The sequence below is a fragment of the Hypanus sabinus genome, chromosome 25 (genome assembly GCF_030144855.1).
Source record: "Hypanus sabinus isolate sHypSab1 chromosome 25, sHypSab1.hap1, whole genome shotgun sequence".
Taxonomy (NCBI): domain Eukaryota; kingdom Metazoa; phylum Chordata; class Chondrichthyes; order Myliobatiformes; family Dasyatidae; genus Hypanus; species Hypanus sabinus.
The window spans coordinates 647,584-666,165 of NC_082730.1; the positions used below are offsets into that span (position 1 = coordinate 647,584).

The following is an 18,582-nucleotide window of genomic DNA, read 5'->3' on the forward strand; positions in this document are numbered from 1 at the left end:
AGTGAGGGAGGGTGACAGAGGGAGGGTGACAGGGAGAGTGAGAGGTATGGTGACGCAGATAGAGAGGGTGACGGAGAGGGAGAGAGGGTGACACAGAGGGAGAAAGAGTGGCATAGACAGAGGGGAGGGTGACGCAGACAGAGTGAGACAGAGGGCGACACAGACAGAGGAGAGAGAGGGCGACACAGACAGAGGGTCATGCAGGCAGAGTGAGAGAGAGAGGGTGACGCAGATAGGGAGGGGGAGAGAGGGTGACGCAGAGAGAGGGTCAAGCAGGCAGAGTGAGAGAGGGTGACGCAGACAGGGAGGGGGAGAGAGTGTCACAGACAGAGAGGAGGAGAGAGGGTCAAGCAGGCAGAGTGAGAGAGAGGGTGACATAGACAGGGAGGGGGAGACAGGGTGACACAGACAGAGAGGAGGAGAGAGGGTGACACAGTCAGAGAGGAGGAGAGAGGGTGAGGGTGACCCAGGCAGAGAGAGAGGGAGAGAGAGAGAGGGTGATACGGACAGGAAGGGAGAGGGTGACACAGACGGAGAGTGGGGAGAGAGAGGATGATGCAGATAGAGGGGGAGAAAGAATGGTTGACACAGATACAGAGGGGAGAGAGAGGGTGACAGAGACTGATGGAGGAGTGAAAAAGTCAGAGATGGGGAATGGCCTCCAGTTTCTGTTTCCTCCTTAATTGAGCAAAAGATGGGGAGATTGAAAGATCTGTAGGACAAGCTATACAACTGTCTGAGGCTTTTTAAAGAAGCGTTTATTCACTTAAGTGCGAGGAATAAAATCCCTCCAGATACATCTGAAAGCAGAGTGGAGGTCAGCACAGCTGCAAGTACACGTGTGAAAAGAGAGGGAGGAATATTCCATTCCCTGGATTAGATCCCAGCCTGTAAATGACTCCTGAGTTGTAATGTTGCATACTGATGTGCTCCCTCTCCCTCTTTCTGTGTTCCAGGCCAGTGACAGTGATTCCAATCCTCGTGTGGAGGGTCTCCCTCGACCCAGGAACGGTATGTTCCTTTAGAGGGATAGGCCACACAACTGGCTCATGATCCTACTTCCCAGCAAACCCCCCCCCCCCCAACCAAATCCACCTTCTATCCCTCTCTCTTTGTACCTCTCTCCAGCCCAAACTACACCTCTTTCGATCTGCAGCTATACAGTGCAAAGGTCCTTCTGCCCATTGTGCACATGCCAACTGTATCACCATCTACACCAATCCCATTTTCCAGCACTCGGTCCACGCCGTCTTGCCTTGGTGATTTAAGTGCTGGTCTAGGTGCTTCAATGTTGTGAGAGTCTCTGCCTGCACCTCCTCCTCAAGTAGGATGTTCCAGGTTCTAACACCACATCCCCAAAACACTCTCCCTCAGACACCTCAAAACCTTCCACTCCTCATTCTAAAGCTATGATCTCAGTTCAAGCCATGAGCATTATGGGACAAAGCTTCTCACGATCTTCTCTACCTATAGCCTCCATTTCTTGGTACTCTTACCAGGCTCCTTCCGCTCCAGGGACCACACCCTAGTCTCTTCAGTCTCAGTTCACTAATTAAACCCAGCCACTGCAAGCTGCCTCTCAGACAGGTTCTACAGCTTTTTCCTATACTGGCCTACCTCTTTACCACTGCAGAGGAATTTCCCCAGAATGGTGCATGGACTGAAGGTGCTTTAGTTACAGGGAGAGATTGAACAGACTGGGCCTGTTTCTCAGGAACAAAGCAGGATGAAGATGACCTGATAGAAGAATCTAATACATAGGACACTATAGCAGAGGCCTGCAGTATCTGTGCCAACCATAATGCCAGTCTAACTAACTGATCTGCATGGACATAATCCATATCTTCTCACTCCCATGTGTCCAACAAACTCTTAAACACCACTCTTGTATATGCTTATGTTTCCACCATCTCCAGTGGCAGGGTATTCCAGGCACAAACCACTCTGTGTAAAACTAGGGCTTTCAACTAAATAATAGGGGGGTGTGGGTTCAACAGATTGGAGAAATATGGCTAAAGTAAAAGAGAAAAGTGGGGATAAAGATTAAAAATTATAAAAAAAGAAATGTAAGAGTGGAATAAAGAAATGTCAAGTGTAAAAGAGAAACTGATTACAAGATTTTAAAAGCACAATGAGTACAAGGGCACTGTATTTGAATGCCTGTAGTATTCAAAACAAGCTCAGTGAACTTCTGGCACAAATCAGTACAAAGGGGTGTGATTTAGCGGTCATGACAGAGATGTGGTTGCAGGGTGGAGAGGATTGGGAATTAAATGTCCAAGGATATCAGGTTATATGGAAGGATAGGCAGGAAGGTAAAGGAGGTGCGGACACGCTCTTAAAGGTAAGATCAGGGCAATAGTGAGAGACGATACAAGGTCTAAGGAGCTGAATGTTGAATCCATCTGGGTAGGGATTAGGAATAGTAAAAGGAAAAAATCACTGGTGGGAGTTCTCTATCGGCCACCAAATAATAACATTACAGTGGTACAGGCAATAAACAGAGAAATAACTGAGGCATGTAAGAATGGAACAGCAGTTATCATGGGGGACTTTAACTTGCACATAGATTGAGTGAATCAAGTTGGTCGAGGCAGTCGAGAAAGATTTCATAGAATGCATCCATGGTGGCTTTCTTGTACAATATGTTACTGAACCTACAAGGGTTCATCTTAGATCTGGTCCTGTGCAATGAGACAGATAAAACTAGTGATCTTGTAGTTATGGATCCTCTTGGAAAGAGTGATCACGGTATGATTGAGTTTCCCATACAAATGGAAGGAGCAATAGTTTGATCTAAAATCAATGTTTTATTCCTTAACAATGAAAACTACAATGAGATGGGGGAGGATTTGGCTAATAGAACCATAGAACATTACAGCACAGAAGCAGGCCTTTTGGCTCTTCTTGACTGTGCCAAACAATTTTTCTGCCTAGTCCCACTGACCTGCACCTGGACCATATCCCTCCATACACCTCTCATCTATGTACCTGTCTTAAGTTTTTCTTAAATATTAAAAGTGAGCCCACATTTAGCACTTCATCTGGCAGTTCATTCCACACTCCCACCACTCTCTGTGTAAAGAAGCCCCCCACCCTAATGTTCCCTTTAACCTTTTCCCTCTTCACCCTTAACCCATGTCCTCTGGATTTTTTTTCTCTCCTAACCTCAGTGGAAAAAGCCTGCTTGCATTCACTCTATCTATACCCATCATAATTTTATATACCTCTATGAAATCTCCCCTCATTCTTCTACGCTCCAGGGAATAAAGTCCTAACCTATTCAACCTTTCTCTGTGACTCAGTTTCTCAAGTCCCAGCAACATCCTTGTAAACCTTCTCTGCACTCTTTCAACCTTATTTTTATCCTTCCTGTAATTCGGTGACCAAAACTGCACACAATACTCCAAATATGGCCTCACCAATGCCTTATACAACCTCATCATAACATTCCAACTCTTATACTCAATACTTTGATTTATAAAGACCAATGTACCAAAAGTGCTCTTTACTACCCTTTCTACCTGTGACACCACTTTTAGGGAATTTTGTATCTGTATTTCCAGATCCCTCTGTTCTACTGCACTCCTCAGTGCCCTACCTTGTATGTTCTACCTTGGTTTTTCTCTAATAGAGAAACTCCAATAGATTTGTTAAACATGACCTGGCACGCACAAAACCGTGTTGACTCTGCCTAATAAGTCCCTGTCTATCTAAATACTTGTAGATCCTATCTCTTAGTACTCCTTCCAATAATTTACCTACTACCGACGTCAAACTTACTGGCCTATAAATTCCGAATTACTTTTAGAGCCTTTTTTAAACAACAGAACAACATGAGCCATCCTCCAATCCTCCGGCACCTCTCCTGTAGATACCAACATTTTAAATATATCTTCCAGGGCCCCTGTAATTTCAACACTAGTCTCCTTCAAGGTCTGAGGGAACGCCCTGTCAGGTCCTGGGGATTTATCTGCCCTGATTTGCCTCAAGACAGCAAGCACCTCCTCCTCTTCAATCTGTATAGGTTCCATGACCTCACTACTTGTTTGCCTTATTTCCATTGACTTAATGCCAGTTTCCTTAGTAAATACAGACGCAAAAAAAAAACATTTTAAGATCTCCCCCATTTCTTTTGGTTCCATACCTAGCCGACCACTCTGACCTTCAAGAGGACCAATTTTATCCCTTACTATCCTTTTGCTCTTAATATACCTGTAGAAGCTCTTTGGATTATCCTTCACCTTGACTGCCAAAGCAACCTCATGTCTTCTTTTAGCCCTCCTGATTTCAAATAATTTTTTGCACTTTTTATACTCCTCAAGTACCTTATTTGCTCCCTGTTTCCTATACATGTCATACATCTCTCTCTTCTTCTTTATCAGAGTTCCAATATCCCTCAAGAACCAAGGTTCCTTATTCTTATTCACTTTGCCTTTAATCCTGACAGGATCATGCAAACTCCACACTCTCAAGATTTCTCCTTTGAAGGCCTCCCACTTAACAACAACATCCTTGCCGGAGAGCAACCTGTCCCAATCCACGCTTTTTAGATCCTTTCTCATTTCTTCACAAATGGCCTTTTTCCAGTTTAGAACCTCAACCTGAGGACCAGATCTATCTTTATTCATGATCAAGTTGAAACTAATGATGTTATGATCACTGGAACCAAAGTGTTCCCCTGAACACACTTCCATCACCTGTCCTAACTTGTTTCCTAATAGGAGATCTAATATTGCATCGTCTCTCGCTGGTACCTCTATATATTGATTTAGAAAACTTTCCTGAACGCATTTTACAAACTCTAACCTGTCTAGACCTTTAACAGTATGGGAGTCCCAATCAATATGTGGAAAATTAAAATCCCCTACTATCACAACTTTATGTTTCCTGCAGTTGTCTGCTATCTCTCTGCAGATTTGCTCCTCCATTTCTCGCTGACTATTGGGTGGTCTATAATACAACCCCATTAATGTGGTCATACCTTTCTTGTTTCTCAGCTCCACCCATATGGCCTCAGTAAACAAGCCCTCTAATCTGTCCTGCCTGAGCACTGCTGTAACGTTTTCCCTGACTAGCAATGCCACCCCTCCCCACCCTTCATCCCTCTGCCTCTATCATATCTGAAACATCGGAACCCTGGAACTTTAAGCTGCCAGTCCTCCCCCTCCTGCAGCCAAGTTTCACTAATGGCTACAATGTCATAATTCCACATGTCAATCCACGCCCTCAGCTTGCCAGCCTTCCCCACAGAACTCCTCGCATTGAAATAGACGCACCTCAGAAGATTATTGCCACCACACACAACCCTTCTATTTGTGACTTTGCATGAACCTTTAACATCATTTATTTTCACCCCCACTCCACTATCTACTCTGGCACTCTGCTTCCCATCCCCCTGCAAATCTAGTTTAAACACTCCCCCCTCCCCAATAGCACTAACAAACCTCCCTGCAAGGATATTGGACCCCCTGTAGTTCAGGTGTAACCCGTTTGTCTTGTACAGGTCCCACCTGCCCCAGAGGAGGTCCCAATGATCCTGAAATCTGAAACCTTGCCCCCTACACCATTTCCTCAGCCACAGGTTCATCCTCCAGAGCATCCTATTCTTACCCTCACTGGCACGTGGCACAGGTAGTAATCCTGAGATTACCACCTTCGAGATCCTGCTTTTTAACTTTCTACCAAGCTCTCTATACTCACTCTTCAGGACCTCCTCACTCTTTCTTCCTACATCATTGGTACCGATGTGTACCATGACATCTGGCTGCTCACCCTCCCACTTCAGAATGCCGTGCACGCGATCAGAGACATCCCTGACCCTGGCACCTGGGAGGCAACAAACCATCCGGGAGTTTCTGTCACGACCACAAAACCTCCTGTCTGTACCTCTAACTATCGAGTCCCCTATCACTACCGCTCTCCTCTTCTTCCCCCCTCCCTTCTGCACTGCAGAACCAGACTCAGTGCCAGAGATCTGGCTGCTGCAGCTTGTCCCAGGTAAATCATCCCCACAACAGTATCCAAATCAGTGTACTTGTTGAGGGGAATGGCCACAGGGGAGCCCTGCTCTGCCTGCCCTTTCCCTTTCCCTCACCTGATGGTAACCCAATTACCTATGCACTGCTCCTTTAGCGTAACTACCTCCCTGAAACTACTATCTCTAAACTTCTCATTCTTCCGAATGATCCGGAGGTAATCCTGCTCCTGCTCCAGTTTCCTAACGTGGTTTGTTAGGAGCTATAGCTGGATGTAGAATGGGAACACAATCTATATGGTGGGATTGTTGAGGAACAGTGGAAGAGTTTCAAAGAGATTTTTCATGCTCAACAAAAGTATATTCCAGTTAAAAGTAAGGACAGTAAGAGTGGGGAGATCCAGCATTGGATAACTAAGGAAAGAAAAAAAGCATCAAACTAAAAGCTCATGCATACAAAGTTGCCAAGAGTAGTGGGAAACTGGAAGATTGGGAAAACTTTAAAAAGCAACAAAGAACCACTAAACGAGCAATAAAGGAAGGGAAGATAGATTATGAAAATAAGCTAGCACACAATATAAAAAAAGATAGTAAAATTTTTTGTAATTATATAAAGTGGAAAAGGTAGCTAAAGTCAATGTAGGTTGGAGGATGAAAAGGGTGAATTGATATTGGGTAATGAGGAAATAGCAGGGGCTTTGAATGATTATTTTGTGTCGGTCATCACGATGGAGGATATGTCTAACATGCCAAAGAGAGCTGTTATGGTTGTGATGGGAGGTGAGGACCTCAATACAATAGCTATCATTAAAGAGACAGTGTTGAGCAAGCTTGTGAGTCTGAAGATTCCTGGTCCTGATGGAATGCATCCCAGGATACTGAAAGAAATGGCAGAAGTTATAGCAGAGGGTTTGGTGATGATTTACCAAAGTTCTCTGAACTCTGGGCAGGTGCCGGCAGAATAGAGGAGGGCAAATGTCACACCACTGTTCAAAAATAGGATGTAAGCAAAAGGCAGGTAGCTATAGGCCAATTAGTTCAGCATCTGTAGTTGGAAAAATGCTTGAAGAAATAGTGAGGCAACTGGGAAGAAACGGATCCATCAGGCAGATGCAGCATGGATTCCGCAAAGGCAGGTCTGTTTGACAAACTTACTGGAGTTCTTTGAGGACATAATGAGTGTATTTGTTAAAGGGGAACAGATGGATGTTATTTACTTGGATTTCCTGAAGGTGTTCAATAAGGTGCCACATAAAAGACTTCTCCATAAGATAAAGATGCATAGAATTGGGGGTGTTGCATTAGCATGGATGGAGGATTGGTTAACTAATAGAAAGCAGAGAGTTTGGATACATGGGTGTTTCTCTGGTTGGCAATCATTAGTGAATGGTGTGCCACAGGGGTTGGTGCTGGGCCTGTAACTGTTCATGACATACATTAATGATCTGGAAGGGGGACCGAGTGTAGTGTATCTAAGTTTGCTGATGACACTAAATTGAGTGGGAAAAGTCAATTGTGCAGAAAATGCGGAGAGCCTACAGAGAGATATAGATAGGTTAAGTGATTGGGCAAGGGTCCAGCAGATGGAGTACAATGTTGGTAAATGCGTGGTTGTTCACTTTGGAAGAAAATAACGGAAGAGCAGGTTATTATATAAATAGCATGTTGCTGTGCAGCAGGATTTGGGAGTGCATGTGCATGAATCACAAATGGTTGGTTTGCAGGTGCAGCAGGCTATCAAGAAGGCAAATGAAATTTTTGCCTTCATTGCTAGAGGGGTTAATTTTAAGAGCAGGGAGGTTATGCTGCAACTGTACAGGGTAATGGGGAGGCTGCACCTGGAGTACTACGTGGATTTCTGGTCTCCTTACTTGAGGAAGGATATACTGGCTTTGGAGGCGGTGCAGAGGAGGTCTACCAGGTTGATTCCAGAAATGAGGGATTTAGACTATGAGGAGAGATTATGTCGCCTGGGACTATACTCACTGGAATTCAGAAGAATGAGAGGAGATCTTATAGAGACATATAAAATTACAAAAGGGATAGATAAGATAGAGGAAGGAAATAAAAACACAAAATGCTGGCAGAACTCAGCAGGCCAGACAGCATCTATGGGAGGAGGTAGTGACGACGTTTCAGGCCGAAACCCTTCATCAGGAGTGATGACGTTTCGGCCTGAAACGTCGTCACTACCTCCTCCCATAGATGCTGTCTGGCCTGCTGAGTTCTGCCAGCATTTTGTGTTTTTATTTATTTCCAGCATCTGCAGATTCATTCGTGTTACCGTAGAGGAAGGAAAGTTGTTTTCACTGATAGGTGAGACTAGAACTAGGGGACGTAGCCTCAAGATTCGGGGGAGAGATTTAGGAAGGAGCTGGGGAGAAACTGCTTTTCCCAAAGAGTGGTGAATCTGTGGAATTCTCTGCCCATTGAAGCAGTGGGGGCTACCTCAGTAAATATATTTAAGACAAGGTTGGATATATTTTTGGATAGTAAGGGAATTAAGAGTTATGGGGGAAAAGGCAGGCAGTTTGAGATGAGTCCATGGCCAGATCAGCCATGATCTTATTGAATAGCAGAGCAGGTTGAAGGGCTAGATGGCCTACTCCTGTTCCTATTTCTTATGTTCTTAAACGGTAGCATCGTGATTAGTATGATGCTATTGCAGCTCAGGGTGTCAGAGTTTGGAGATGAATTTCAGAGTCCTCTGTAAGGAGTCTCTGTACATCCTCCCCATGGAATGTGTGGCTTTGGCCAGATGCTCCAATTTCCTCCCAGAGGCCAAAGGCATACTGGATAGGTTAATTGGTCATTGTAAATTGTCCTGTGATTTGGTGAATGTTAAATTGGGATTGTCAGGGGTTGCTGAGGCAACACGGCTCGATGGGCCATAGGGCCGATTCTACGCTGTATTGCTAAATAAATACATAAATCTTGTCCTTTTATAATCTATATAAAAATAATGAGAACATAATTGGAGTAGATATGTTTTTTTATGTCATATGTCAATGATTTGGATGATGAAATTGATGGCTTTTTTGCAAAGTTTGGAGATGACAAAGACAGATGGAGGGGCAGATAGCTTTGAGGAAGTAGAGAGGCTACAGAAGGATTTAGACAGATGAGGAGAATGGCGAAAGAAGTGGCAGATGGATTTCAGTGTTGGGAAGTGTATGGTCATGCACTTTGTTAAAAGAAATAAAACGGCTGAGTATTTTCTTTTCCAATATTTTTATTAGTTTCTACATAGAAGAATACAGAGTACAAGAAAGTGTATATAAAAGGTCAAAAAAGATTCTAAAAACTACCAATTACATTATATCTGTTCATAATAACAATCTCATACCCCATATTCATGTGTTAATCAATATTTAAATTGAATATACCAATTTATTACAAAAAAAAATCTAACCCCTACTAAGACTGAAGCTATTTATTAAGGAGAAAATAAGGTAAAATACCTTCTCATATAATAAAAATTAATAATGGCCAACATCTGAGTTTCAACAACGAATTGAAGGTTTTGAAAATAATTCAGAAAAGGTCCCCACAATGTTTGAAAGTCTTGACGGGATTCGGAAAGTGAACAACGAATCTTCTCTAAATCTAAACATGACATAACGTCGTATAGCCATTGAGCTTGAGTAGGAGGAAAAACATCTTTCCATTTAAACAAAAGCAACCTCCTAGCTATAAGAGAGCTAAAGGCCAAAATATGTAAATCAGATGCCTTCAGCTTAATATCTTGTCCTGCAACAATACCAAATAGGGCCATCAGAGGGTTAGACTTAAAATTGACTTTAAAAAGTAAGGAAAAAGTTTGAAAAACTTTCCAATATTTTTCAAGATTCAGACAAGTCCAAAACATATGAATTAATGAAGCTTCTCCATTATTACATCTGTCAAAGTAGGAAGATATATCTGAATAAAAACGAAATAGCTTATCCTTAGTCATAAGAGCTCTATGTACCACCTTAAATTGTATGAGGGAATGATAAACACATAGCGATAAAGTATTAACCAGTTTAAAAATCTAATTCCAAGTTTCCTCAGATATTGATGTCTGTAAATCTTGTTCCCAGAGATTCTTAATTTTGGCTAAAGGACCATTCCTCATCTCCAGTAACAGACCGTAAATATTAGATATTGAACCATTAATAAAAGGTGTCAAACTAAAAATTACATTTAGTAGGTTCTTATCTGAGCTTATAGGAAATGTACATAATTGAGATCTTAAAAAGTCTCTGATTTGTAAATATCTAAAAAGAAAAGTGTGTTTTAGGTAAGCTATATTTAGCTGCTCAAATGACAATTGCTCAAATAAAGAAAAGGTTTCCTCCAACAAACAAATCCCAAAAACATTTAATACCCAACCTCTCTCATTCTTTAAAAACTATATCAGTCATGGAGAGTTTAAAAAAAATAGAATAAATGGGACTTGAAAGGGAAAATCTCAATAAGCCAAATTGTTTTCTAAATTGTATCCAGATTCTCAGAGTATGTTTAACTATTAAATTATCAGTTTAGTTTACTTACAAATAAAGGAAGTGAGGATCCAAGAAGAGAAATAATAGAAAATTTATTAAGAGTTAGCTTCTAAAGAGACTCATACCAGACAGTCTACATGATTAATATAATATAGCCAAAATGTAAGATATCATATATTAACTGCCCAGTAATAAAACCTAAAATTAGGTAAGGCTAAACCTCCAGACATTTTAGATTTTTGAAGATGAACTTTATTTAAACAAGGATGTTTATTTTTCCATATATAGGAAGATAAAATAGAATCAAGAGAGTTAAAAAAGGATTTAGGAATAAAAACAGGTAAAGCCTGAAAAAGATTTATAAATTTAGGTAAAATATTCATTTTAATAGAATTAAATCGTCCAATCAACGATATTGAAAGAGGTGACCAATTTAATGATATAATTTTTACATGATTCAATAAAGTAAGAAAGTTTTCTTTAAACAGGTGTTTGTAATTCTTAGTGACTGTTACACCCAAATAAGTAAATTGATTTCTTACAACTTTAAAAGGGAGATTAGTATTAATTGATACCAAATTATTTAAAGGAAATAATTCACTCTTATGTAGGTTCAATTTTTGTCCTGAAAACTGACTAAAATGGGAGAGTAAAGAAAGTACGCAAGGTAAAGAGGTCTCAATATTAGAGATAAACAGTAATATATCATCAGCATAAAGCGAAATTTTGTGAGTAATACCTCTCCTTAAAATACCACAGATATCATTAGATTCTCGAAAAGCAATGGCAATGGGTTTTAAAGCTAGATCAAAGAGCAAAGGGCTCAACGAACAGCCTTGTCTAGTTCTGTGATGAAGTTTAAATAGTTTGGAATTTTGAAAATTAGTAAGAACTTGAGCAGAAGGAGATAGATAAAGTAATTTAATCCATTGAATAAAATCTGGTCCAAAATTAAATTTTTCTAAGGTTTTAAATAAATAATTCCATTCAACCCAATCAAAGGCTTTCTCAGCATCTAAGGATATCATGCATTCCGATATCTCCTGGGAGGGAGAGTAAATAACATTTAATACACAGCGTATATTAAAATAGGAATGTCAGTTTTTAATAAATCCAGTCTGATCATCAGAAATAATAGAAAGTAGAACATTTTCAATCCTACAAGCCAGAACTTTAGAAAGGATTTTAGTATTAACATTGAATAATGAAATTGGCCTATATGAAGAGGTTGAATCTTGCACAGGTAGATTTGCAGGCCGAGTTTGTGATGAGGAAAGCAAATGGTGATAGGACAACTGATCATTCTGAAATAAATGATACCTTTAGAGAATTCTATTCTAAACTTTATATTTCTGATTCCCCTAAAGATAATACTGTAATGAAGGGATACCTAATGATGAGGGCTATAGATAAGGGAGATAGTGAGAAGTATTTCCACATGGCAGATGTGTCAAACCTGACTGGGGGCATGGGTTTAAGGTGAGGGAAGAGGTTTGGGGGTGTTGTACTGAAGGGAGGGTTTAGAACCTAGAGCACACAACCTGATGTGGAGGGGTTGTGGGCAATACAGATGTATCTAGACCAACACTTGAATCACTGAAATAGGAAGATACAGATCGAGTGCTGGGAAGCAGGATCATAGTAGATGGGGACAGTGATGTGCATGTGCATGATGAGCTAAAGGGCCTGTATCTGTGCTCTAAGACTGTGACTATGTGAACCAATTGGTGTTTCCTGCAGCATGTTGGGTGTGCTCTCCATGTAACTGTCTCTCCTTCACCTCACAGAAAAGGCCCAATATCTGGGAAAGGCAGAGGAGGATGTCGACATTGACCTGAATGCACCAGAGACGGAGAAGGCAGCCCTGGCCATCCAGGGCCAGTTCCGCAAGTTCCAGAGGAGGAAGAAACCCGGGCCTGCTTCGTAGGCCCATCATCAGAGGCAACCGTGGCTGAAGAAGTCAGTGACATTCAGCTTGGTCAGCATAGGCAAGCTCAGAAATAAAAGCAAGAAGTGCTTTCTTACAGCCTGTGTCAGTGTCAGACTGAGTTTGTGGGCTTTCTCAGAATATCATATTACTGTGGCTCTCAGGAAGGCCCGAGCCATGGTGATACAAACCTGAGAGGGGAGGCAGGGATAGGACAAGTGGATCATAGTGTGGAGAAATGTTCCCACCAAAATGGTGAGGGATGGGGCAGTGATGCTAGGAGTCTTGGACACCAATCACTAGAATTTGCCCTACAGGATCTCAAGGCTTTAGCTCTTTGAGGCTTCAGTCAAGAGCCAAAAAAAGAAAAGCTCAAGGTCAAGATTTTCTTTCCTTCCCTTTATATCTGCTCAGGACAGTAGAGATGTCAGGCAGAATAGTTGAATGCTCCTCTTGCGGGATGTGGGAAGACTGAGAGACCTCCAGTGTCCCTAATGTCTCTAACTCCAAGAAATGTAACCAGCTCCATCTTCTAACAATCCACATTAAGGACTTAGAACTGGAACTGGATAAACTCCAGATCATTCGGGAAGCTGAAGTGGTGATAGATAGGACATATAGAGAGGTAGTTACACCCATGGTGCAGGACACAGGAATCTAGGTGACAGGAAGGGGATAAGAAGCTAGTGTAGAGTACCCCTGTGACCATCCCCCTCAATGGCAGGTTTTTTCACTTTGGATTCTGTTGGGGAGTGGGGGTGACTTAACCTAACAGAGGAAAGTCACAGTGATTGGATCTCTGGCACTTTCAGCTCTATGACTCAGAAGAGAAGGGGGAAGAAAAGACGTTGTGGTGCTAGGAGATTTGTTAGTTGAATGAACAGATAGGTGCTGCTGTGGATGAGAACGAGATTCCAGGATTGGTAAGTTGCCTCCCAGATGCCAGGGCCTGGGACACATCAGGTTGTCAGCAATTTTAAGTGGGAGGTTGAACAGCCAGAGGTCATGGTCCATGTAGGTACTGATGACATAGGTAGGATGAGTGATGTGGTTCTGCATATGTAGACAAGGTGAAGAGGTCCTAAAGAGAGATTTTAGGGAGCTAGTTAGAAAACTGAGACTCAGAACCTCCAGGGTAGAAATCTCTGGATTGCTGCCTTTATCACATGCCAGTGAGGGTACAAATAGAATGATAAGGCAGATGAATGCATGGCTGAGGAAGTGGTGCATGGGGCAGGGGTTCAGATTTATGGATCATTGGAACCTCTGCTGAGATTTTGCTATACAAAAGAGATAGGTCACGTCTGAACCTGAGGGGTTCCAATATCCTTGCGGACAGGTTGGCTAGAGTTGTTTGGGTGGGTTTAAGCTAATTTAGCAAGGGGATGGGAGCCAGAGTGATCATGCTGAAGATGTGGTAGTTGGTTTACAAGCAGAGGCAGTGTGTAGTAAGACTCCAAGCAAGGAGAGGCTGATGATTGGGCAAAATTCCAGTCAACAGGATGAGTTGCAACATAAAAGGAGGGCAAAATTGAAAAGGATGAATACTGGATTGAAAGAGTTAAATTTAAATGCAGGCAGTTATGCATTGGCATCTGTGATGTTGTAGGTATCACTGAATCATGGCTGAAAGAGGATTACAGCTGGGAGCTTATTGACCAAGGATACACATTATATTGAAAGGGCAAACAGGAAGGCAAATGGGGTGGTGTTGCTCATTTGGCATAAAATTAAATCAAATAGTTAGAAAGAGGGGGTTGAATCATTGTGTATAGAGCTAAGGAACTGCAAGGGTAAAAATGACCCTGATGGAAGTTATATACAGACTACCAACCAGTAGTAAGGATGTGGTCTACAGATTACATTGGGAGATAGGAAATGCATTCAAAAATGCAATGTTATAATAGTTAACGGGGAATCTCAAAATACGAGTAGATTGGGAAAATCAGGTTGATTTCAAAAGGAAGAATTTTTAGAATGCCTTTGAGATGGCTTTTTAGAGCAGCTTGTGGTTGAGCCCACTGGAGGATTGTATGTTGTGCAATGAACTTGAATTGATTAGAGAGATTGTAAAAGAATCCTTAGGGGAAAGTGATCATAATATGATCAAAGTCATCCTGAATTTTGAAAAAGAGAAGTCAGATATATCAGTATTACAATAGAGTAAAGAGAATTACAGAGGTATGAGAGAAGAGATGGTCAGAATTTAGAAGAGATAGCTAAAAAAAAAGTCAGAAGGTAAAGATGGAATTCAGAAGTAAACAAGGCAATAATATTAATGAGACTACCAAAAGTTTCTTAAGAAGCATAAAGAGTAAAAGAGAGGTGAGAGTGGATATCAGACCACTGGAAAATGATGCTGGAGAGGTAGTAATAGGAGACAAGAAATGGCATGTGAACTGAATCAGGTGAATTTTGCATCAGTCTCCACTGTAGAAGCCACTAGCAAGTGTCAGTTATCATGAAGTATATGAAGTTACCATTACTAGGAAGAAGGTCATTGGGAAAATGAAAGATCTTAAGCTGGATAAATCACCTAGACAGATGGTGTACACCCCAGAGTTCTGAAAGAGGTGGCTGAAGAGAAAATGGAGGCATTAGTAATGATCTTTCAAGAATCACTAGACTCTGGGATGGTTCCGGAAGACCGAAAAATTGCAAATGCCACTCTTCCCTTCAAGAAGGGAGAGAGACAGAAGAACAGAAATTTTTGGCTAGCTAGCGTGAACCCAGTAGTTGGGAGGATGTTGTAGTCAATTATTAAGGATGAGGCCTCACAGTACTTGGAGGCACATGATCACATAGGCTGTGGTCAGCATACTTTCCTTGGGAAGTAATGTCTGACAAATCTGTTGGAATTCTTTGAAGAAGTAACAAGCAGGATAAACAAAGGAGAATTAGTTGATGTTGTATACTTGGATTTTCAGAAGGCCTTTGACAAGGTGCCTCACATGAGGCTGCTTGACAAGCTAAGAGCCCATGGTATTACAGGAAAGATTCTAGCATGGATAAAACAGTGGCTCACTGGCAGGAGGCAAAGAGTATGATTAAAAGGAGATCTTTCTGGTTGGCTGCTGCTGACAAGTGGTGTTCCACAGGGTTCTATGTTGGGACCGATTCTTTTTACATTATATGTTAATGACTTGATGAAATTGTTAGCTTTGTTGCAAAGTTTGCAGATGATATGAGGCTGGGTGGAGGGGCAGGTGGTTTTGAGGAAGCAGAGAGGCTGCAGAAGGACAGACAGATTAGGAGAACTGGCAAATACGTGTCAGATGGGTGAATATGGTCATGCACTTTGTAGAAGAAATGGAAGTGTTGTCTGTTTTCTAAGGGGAGAGAAAATACACAAATATGAGGCACTAAGGGATTTGGAAATCCTTGTGCAGGATTCCCTGAAGGTTAATATGCAGGTTGAGTCTGTGATGAGGAAGGCCAATGCGATGTTAGCATTTATTTCAAGACAACTAGAATATAGAATCAAGGATGTAATGTTGAAACTTTATAAAGCACTGGTGAGGCTTCACTTAAGAGTATGTGAGAAGGTCTGGGCCCCTTGTCTTGAAAAATATGTGTTGAAACTGGAGAGGGTTCAAAGGAGGTTCAAGAAAATGATTCCAGGATTAAATGGCTTGCCATACGAAGAGTATTTGATGGCCCAAGGCCAGTATTCAATGGAATTCAGAAGAATGAGGGGTGGCCTTATTGAAACTTATCAAATGATGAAAGGCCTTGATGGATTGGATGTGGAGAGAATGTTTCTGATGGTAGCAGTGCCTAAGACCCAGAGGACAGAGCCTCAGAGTAGAGAGACGTCCTTTTAGAAAGGAGATAAGAAATTTATCTAGCCAGAGAGTAGTGAATCTGTGGAATTTATCACACAGGCAGCTGTGGGGACCAAATCCTATGTACCTTCTAGGCAGAGGTTGATAGATTCTCGATTGCTCAGGACATGAAGGGATATGGGGTGGGGGGGAACAGCAGATGGAATGGCTCTCCACACAGCTTTAGACCACCTGGACAACATAAGCACCTACATTCATTGACTATAGCTCAGCATTTAATACCATCATTCCCATAATATCTGACTGAGAAATTGCAGACCTCTGTATCCCCCTCTGCAATTGGATCCTCGACTTCCTAACCGGAAGACTACCGCCTGCAGGTCGGTGATAATTTCTCCTCCTCATTGACAATCAACACTAGCACACCTCAGGAGTGTGTACTTAGCCCACTGCTCCACTCTCTATATATACATGACTGTGTGGTTAGGTATAACTCAAATACCATCTATAAATTTGCTCACGATACAACCATTGTTGGTAGAATCTCAGGTGATGATGAGAGTGCGTTCAGGAGTGAGATATGCCAAAAAGTGGAATGGCGGCACAGCAACAACCTGGCACTCAACGTCAGTAAGACGAAAGAGCTAATTGTGGACTTCAGGAAGGGTAAGACAAAGGAACACATACTAATCCTCATAGAGGGATCAGAAGTGAAGAGAGTGAGCAGCTTCAAGTTCCTGAGTGTCAAGATCTCTGAGGATCTAACCTGCTCCCAACTTATCCAAGTAGTTATAAAGAAGGCAAGACAGCAGCTATAATTTATTAGGAGTTTGAAGAGATTTGGCATGTCAACAAATACACTCAAAAACTTCTATAGTTGTACCATGGAGAGCATTCTGACAGGCTGCATCACTGTCTGGTATGAAGGGGCTACTGCACAGGACCAAAAGAAGCTGCAGAAGGTTGTAAATCTAGTCAGCTCCATCTTGGGCACTAGCCTACAAAATACCCAGGACATCTTTAGGGAGTGGTTCCTCAGAAAAGCAGTGTTCATTATTAATGACCTCCAGCACCCAGGACATGCCCTTTTCTCACTGTTGCAATCAGATAGGAGGTACAGAAGCCTGAAGGCACACACTCAGCAATTCAAGAACAGCTTCTTCCCCTCTACCATCCGATTCCTAAATGGACTTTGAATCTTTGGAAACTAACCTCACTTTTGTATAATATACAGTATTTGGATTTTTGCACATTTTAAAAAATCTGTTCAATATACGTAACTGATTTACTTTATTTGTTATTATGTTGTTTTATTTTATTTAATATTATTATTTTCCCTCTGCTAGATTATGTATTGCATTGAACTGCTGCTGCTAAGTTAACAAATTTCACATCATATGCCGGTGATAATAAACGACCCGGATGTGGGGGTAGAAGGGTGGATTGGCAAGTTTGCAGATGACACGAAGGTTTGTGGTGTTGTAGATCGTGTAGAGGATTGTCGAAGATTGCAGAGAGACATTGATAGGATGCAGAAGTGGGCTGAGAATTGGCAGATGGAGTTCAACCCAGAGAAGTGTGAGGTGGTACACTTTGGAAGGACAAACTCCAAGGCACAGTACAAAGTAAATGGCAGGTTACTTGGTAGTGTGGAGGAGCAGAGGGATCTGGGGGTACATGTCCACAGATCCCTGAAAGTTGCCTCACAGGTAGATAGGGTAGTTAAGAAAGCTTATGGGGTGTTAGCTTTCATAAGTCGAGGGATAGAGTTTAAGAGACGCGATGTAATGATGCAGCTCTATAAAACTCTAGTTAGGCCACACTGCGCCCAGTTCTGGTCGCCTCACTATAGGAAGGATGTGGAAGCATTGGAAAGGGTACAGATGAGATTTACCAGGATGCTGCCTGGTTTAGAGAGTATGGATTATGATCAGAGATTAAGGGAGCTAGGGCTTTACTCTCTGGAGAGAAGGAGGATGAGAGGAGACATGATAGAGGTGTACAAGATATTAAGAGAAATAGACAGAGTGGACAGCCAGCGCCTCTTCCCCAGGGCACCACTGCTCAGTACAAGAGGACATGGCTTTAAAGTAAGGGGAGGGAAGTTCAAGGGGGATATTAGAGGAAGGTTCTTCACTCAGAGAGTGGTTGGTGCGTGGAATGCACTGCCTGAGTCAGTGGTGGAGGCAGATACACTAGTGAAGTTTAAGAGACTACTAGACAGGTATATGGAGGAATTTAAGGTTGGGGGGTTATATGGGAGGCAGGGTTTGAGGGTTGGCACAACATTGTGGGCCGAAGGGCCTGTAATGTGCTGTACTATTCTATGTTCTAAACCTGATTCTGATTCTGTTTGGGGGTGAGAGGAAAATGGATCAGCCATGACGAAATAGCAAAGCAGACTCA

The 18,582-nt window shown here is 42.0% G+C and overlaps 1 protein-coding gene across 4 annotated transcripts in view; it reads left to right on the forward strand.

Moving 5' to 3' along the window:
* LOC132380909 (mitochondrial import receptor subunit TOM40B-like) overlaps nt 1–12,488 on the forward strand; it is a 93,782-nt gene extending 81,294 nt beyond the window's left edge. For 3 of the 4 annotated variants that reach the window (XM_059949833.1, XM_059949832.1, XM_059949829.1), the window contains 2 exons: nt 957–1,011; nt 12,252–12,488. In XM_059949833.1, coding sequence (XP_059805816.1) covers nt 957–1,011; nt 12,252–12,391 — 195 coding nt within the window. In that variant the 3' untranslated portion in view covers nt 12,392–12,488. The remainder of the gene's footprint in view (nt 1–956; nt 1,012–12,251) is intronic. The other variant, XM_059949830.1, reaches the window with a different exon arrangement.
* Nucleotides 12,489–18,582: the final 6,094 nt, after the last annotated feature.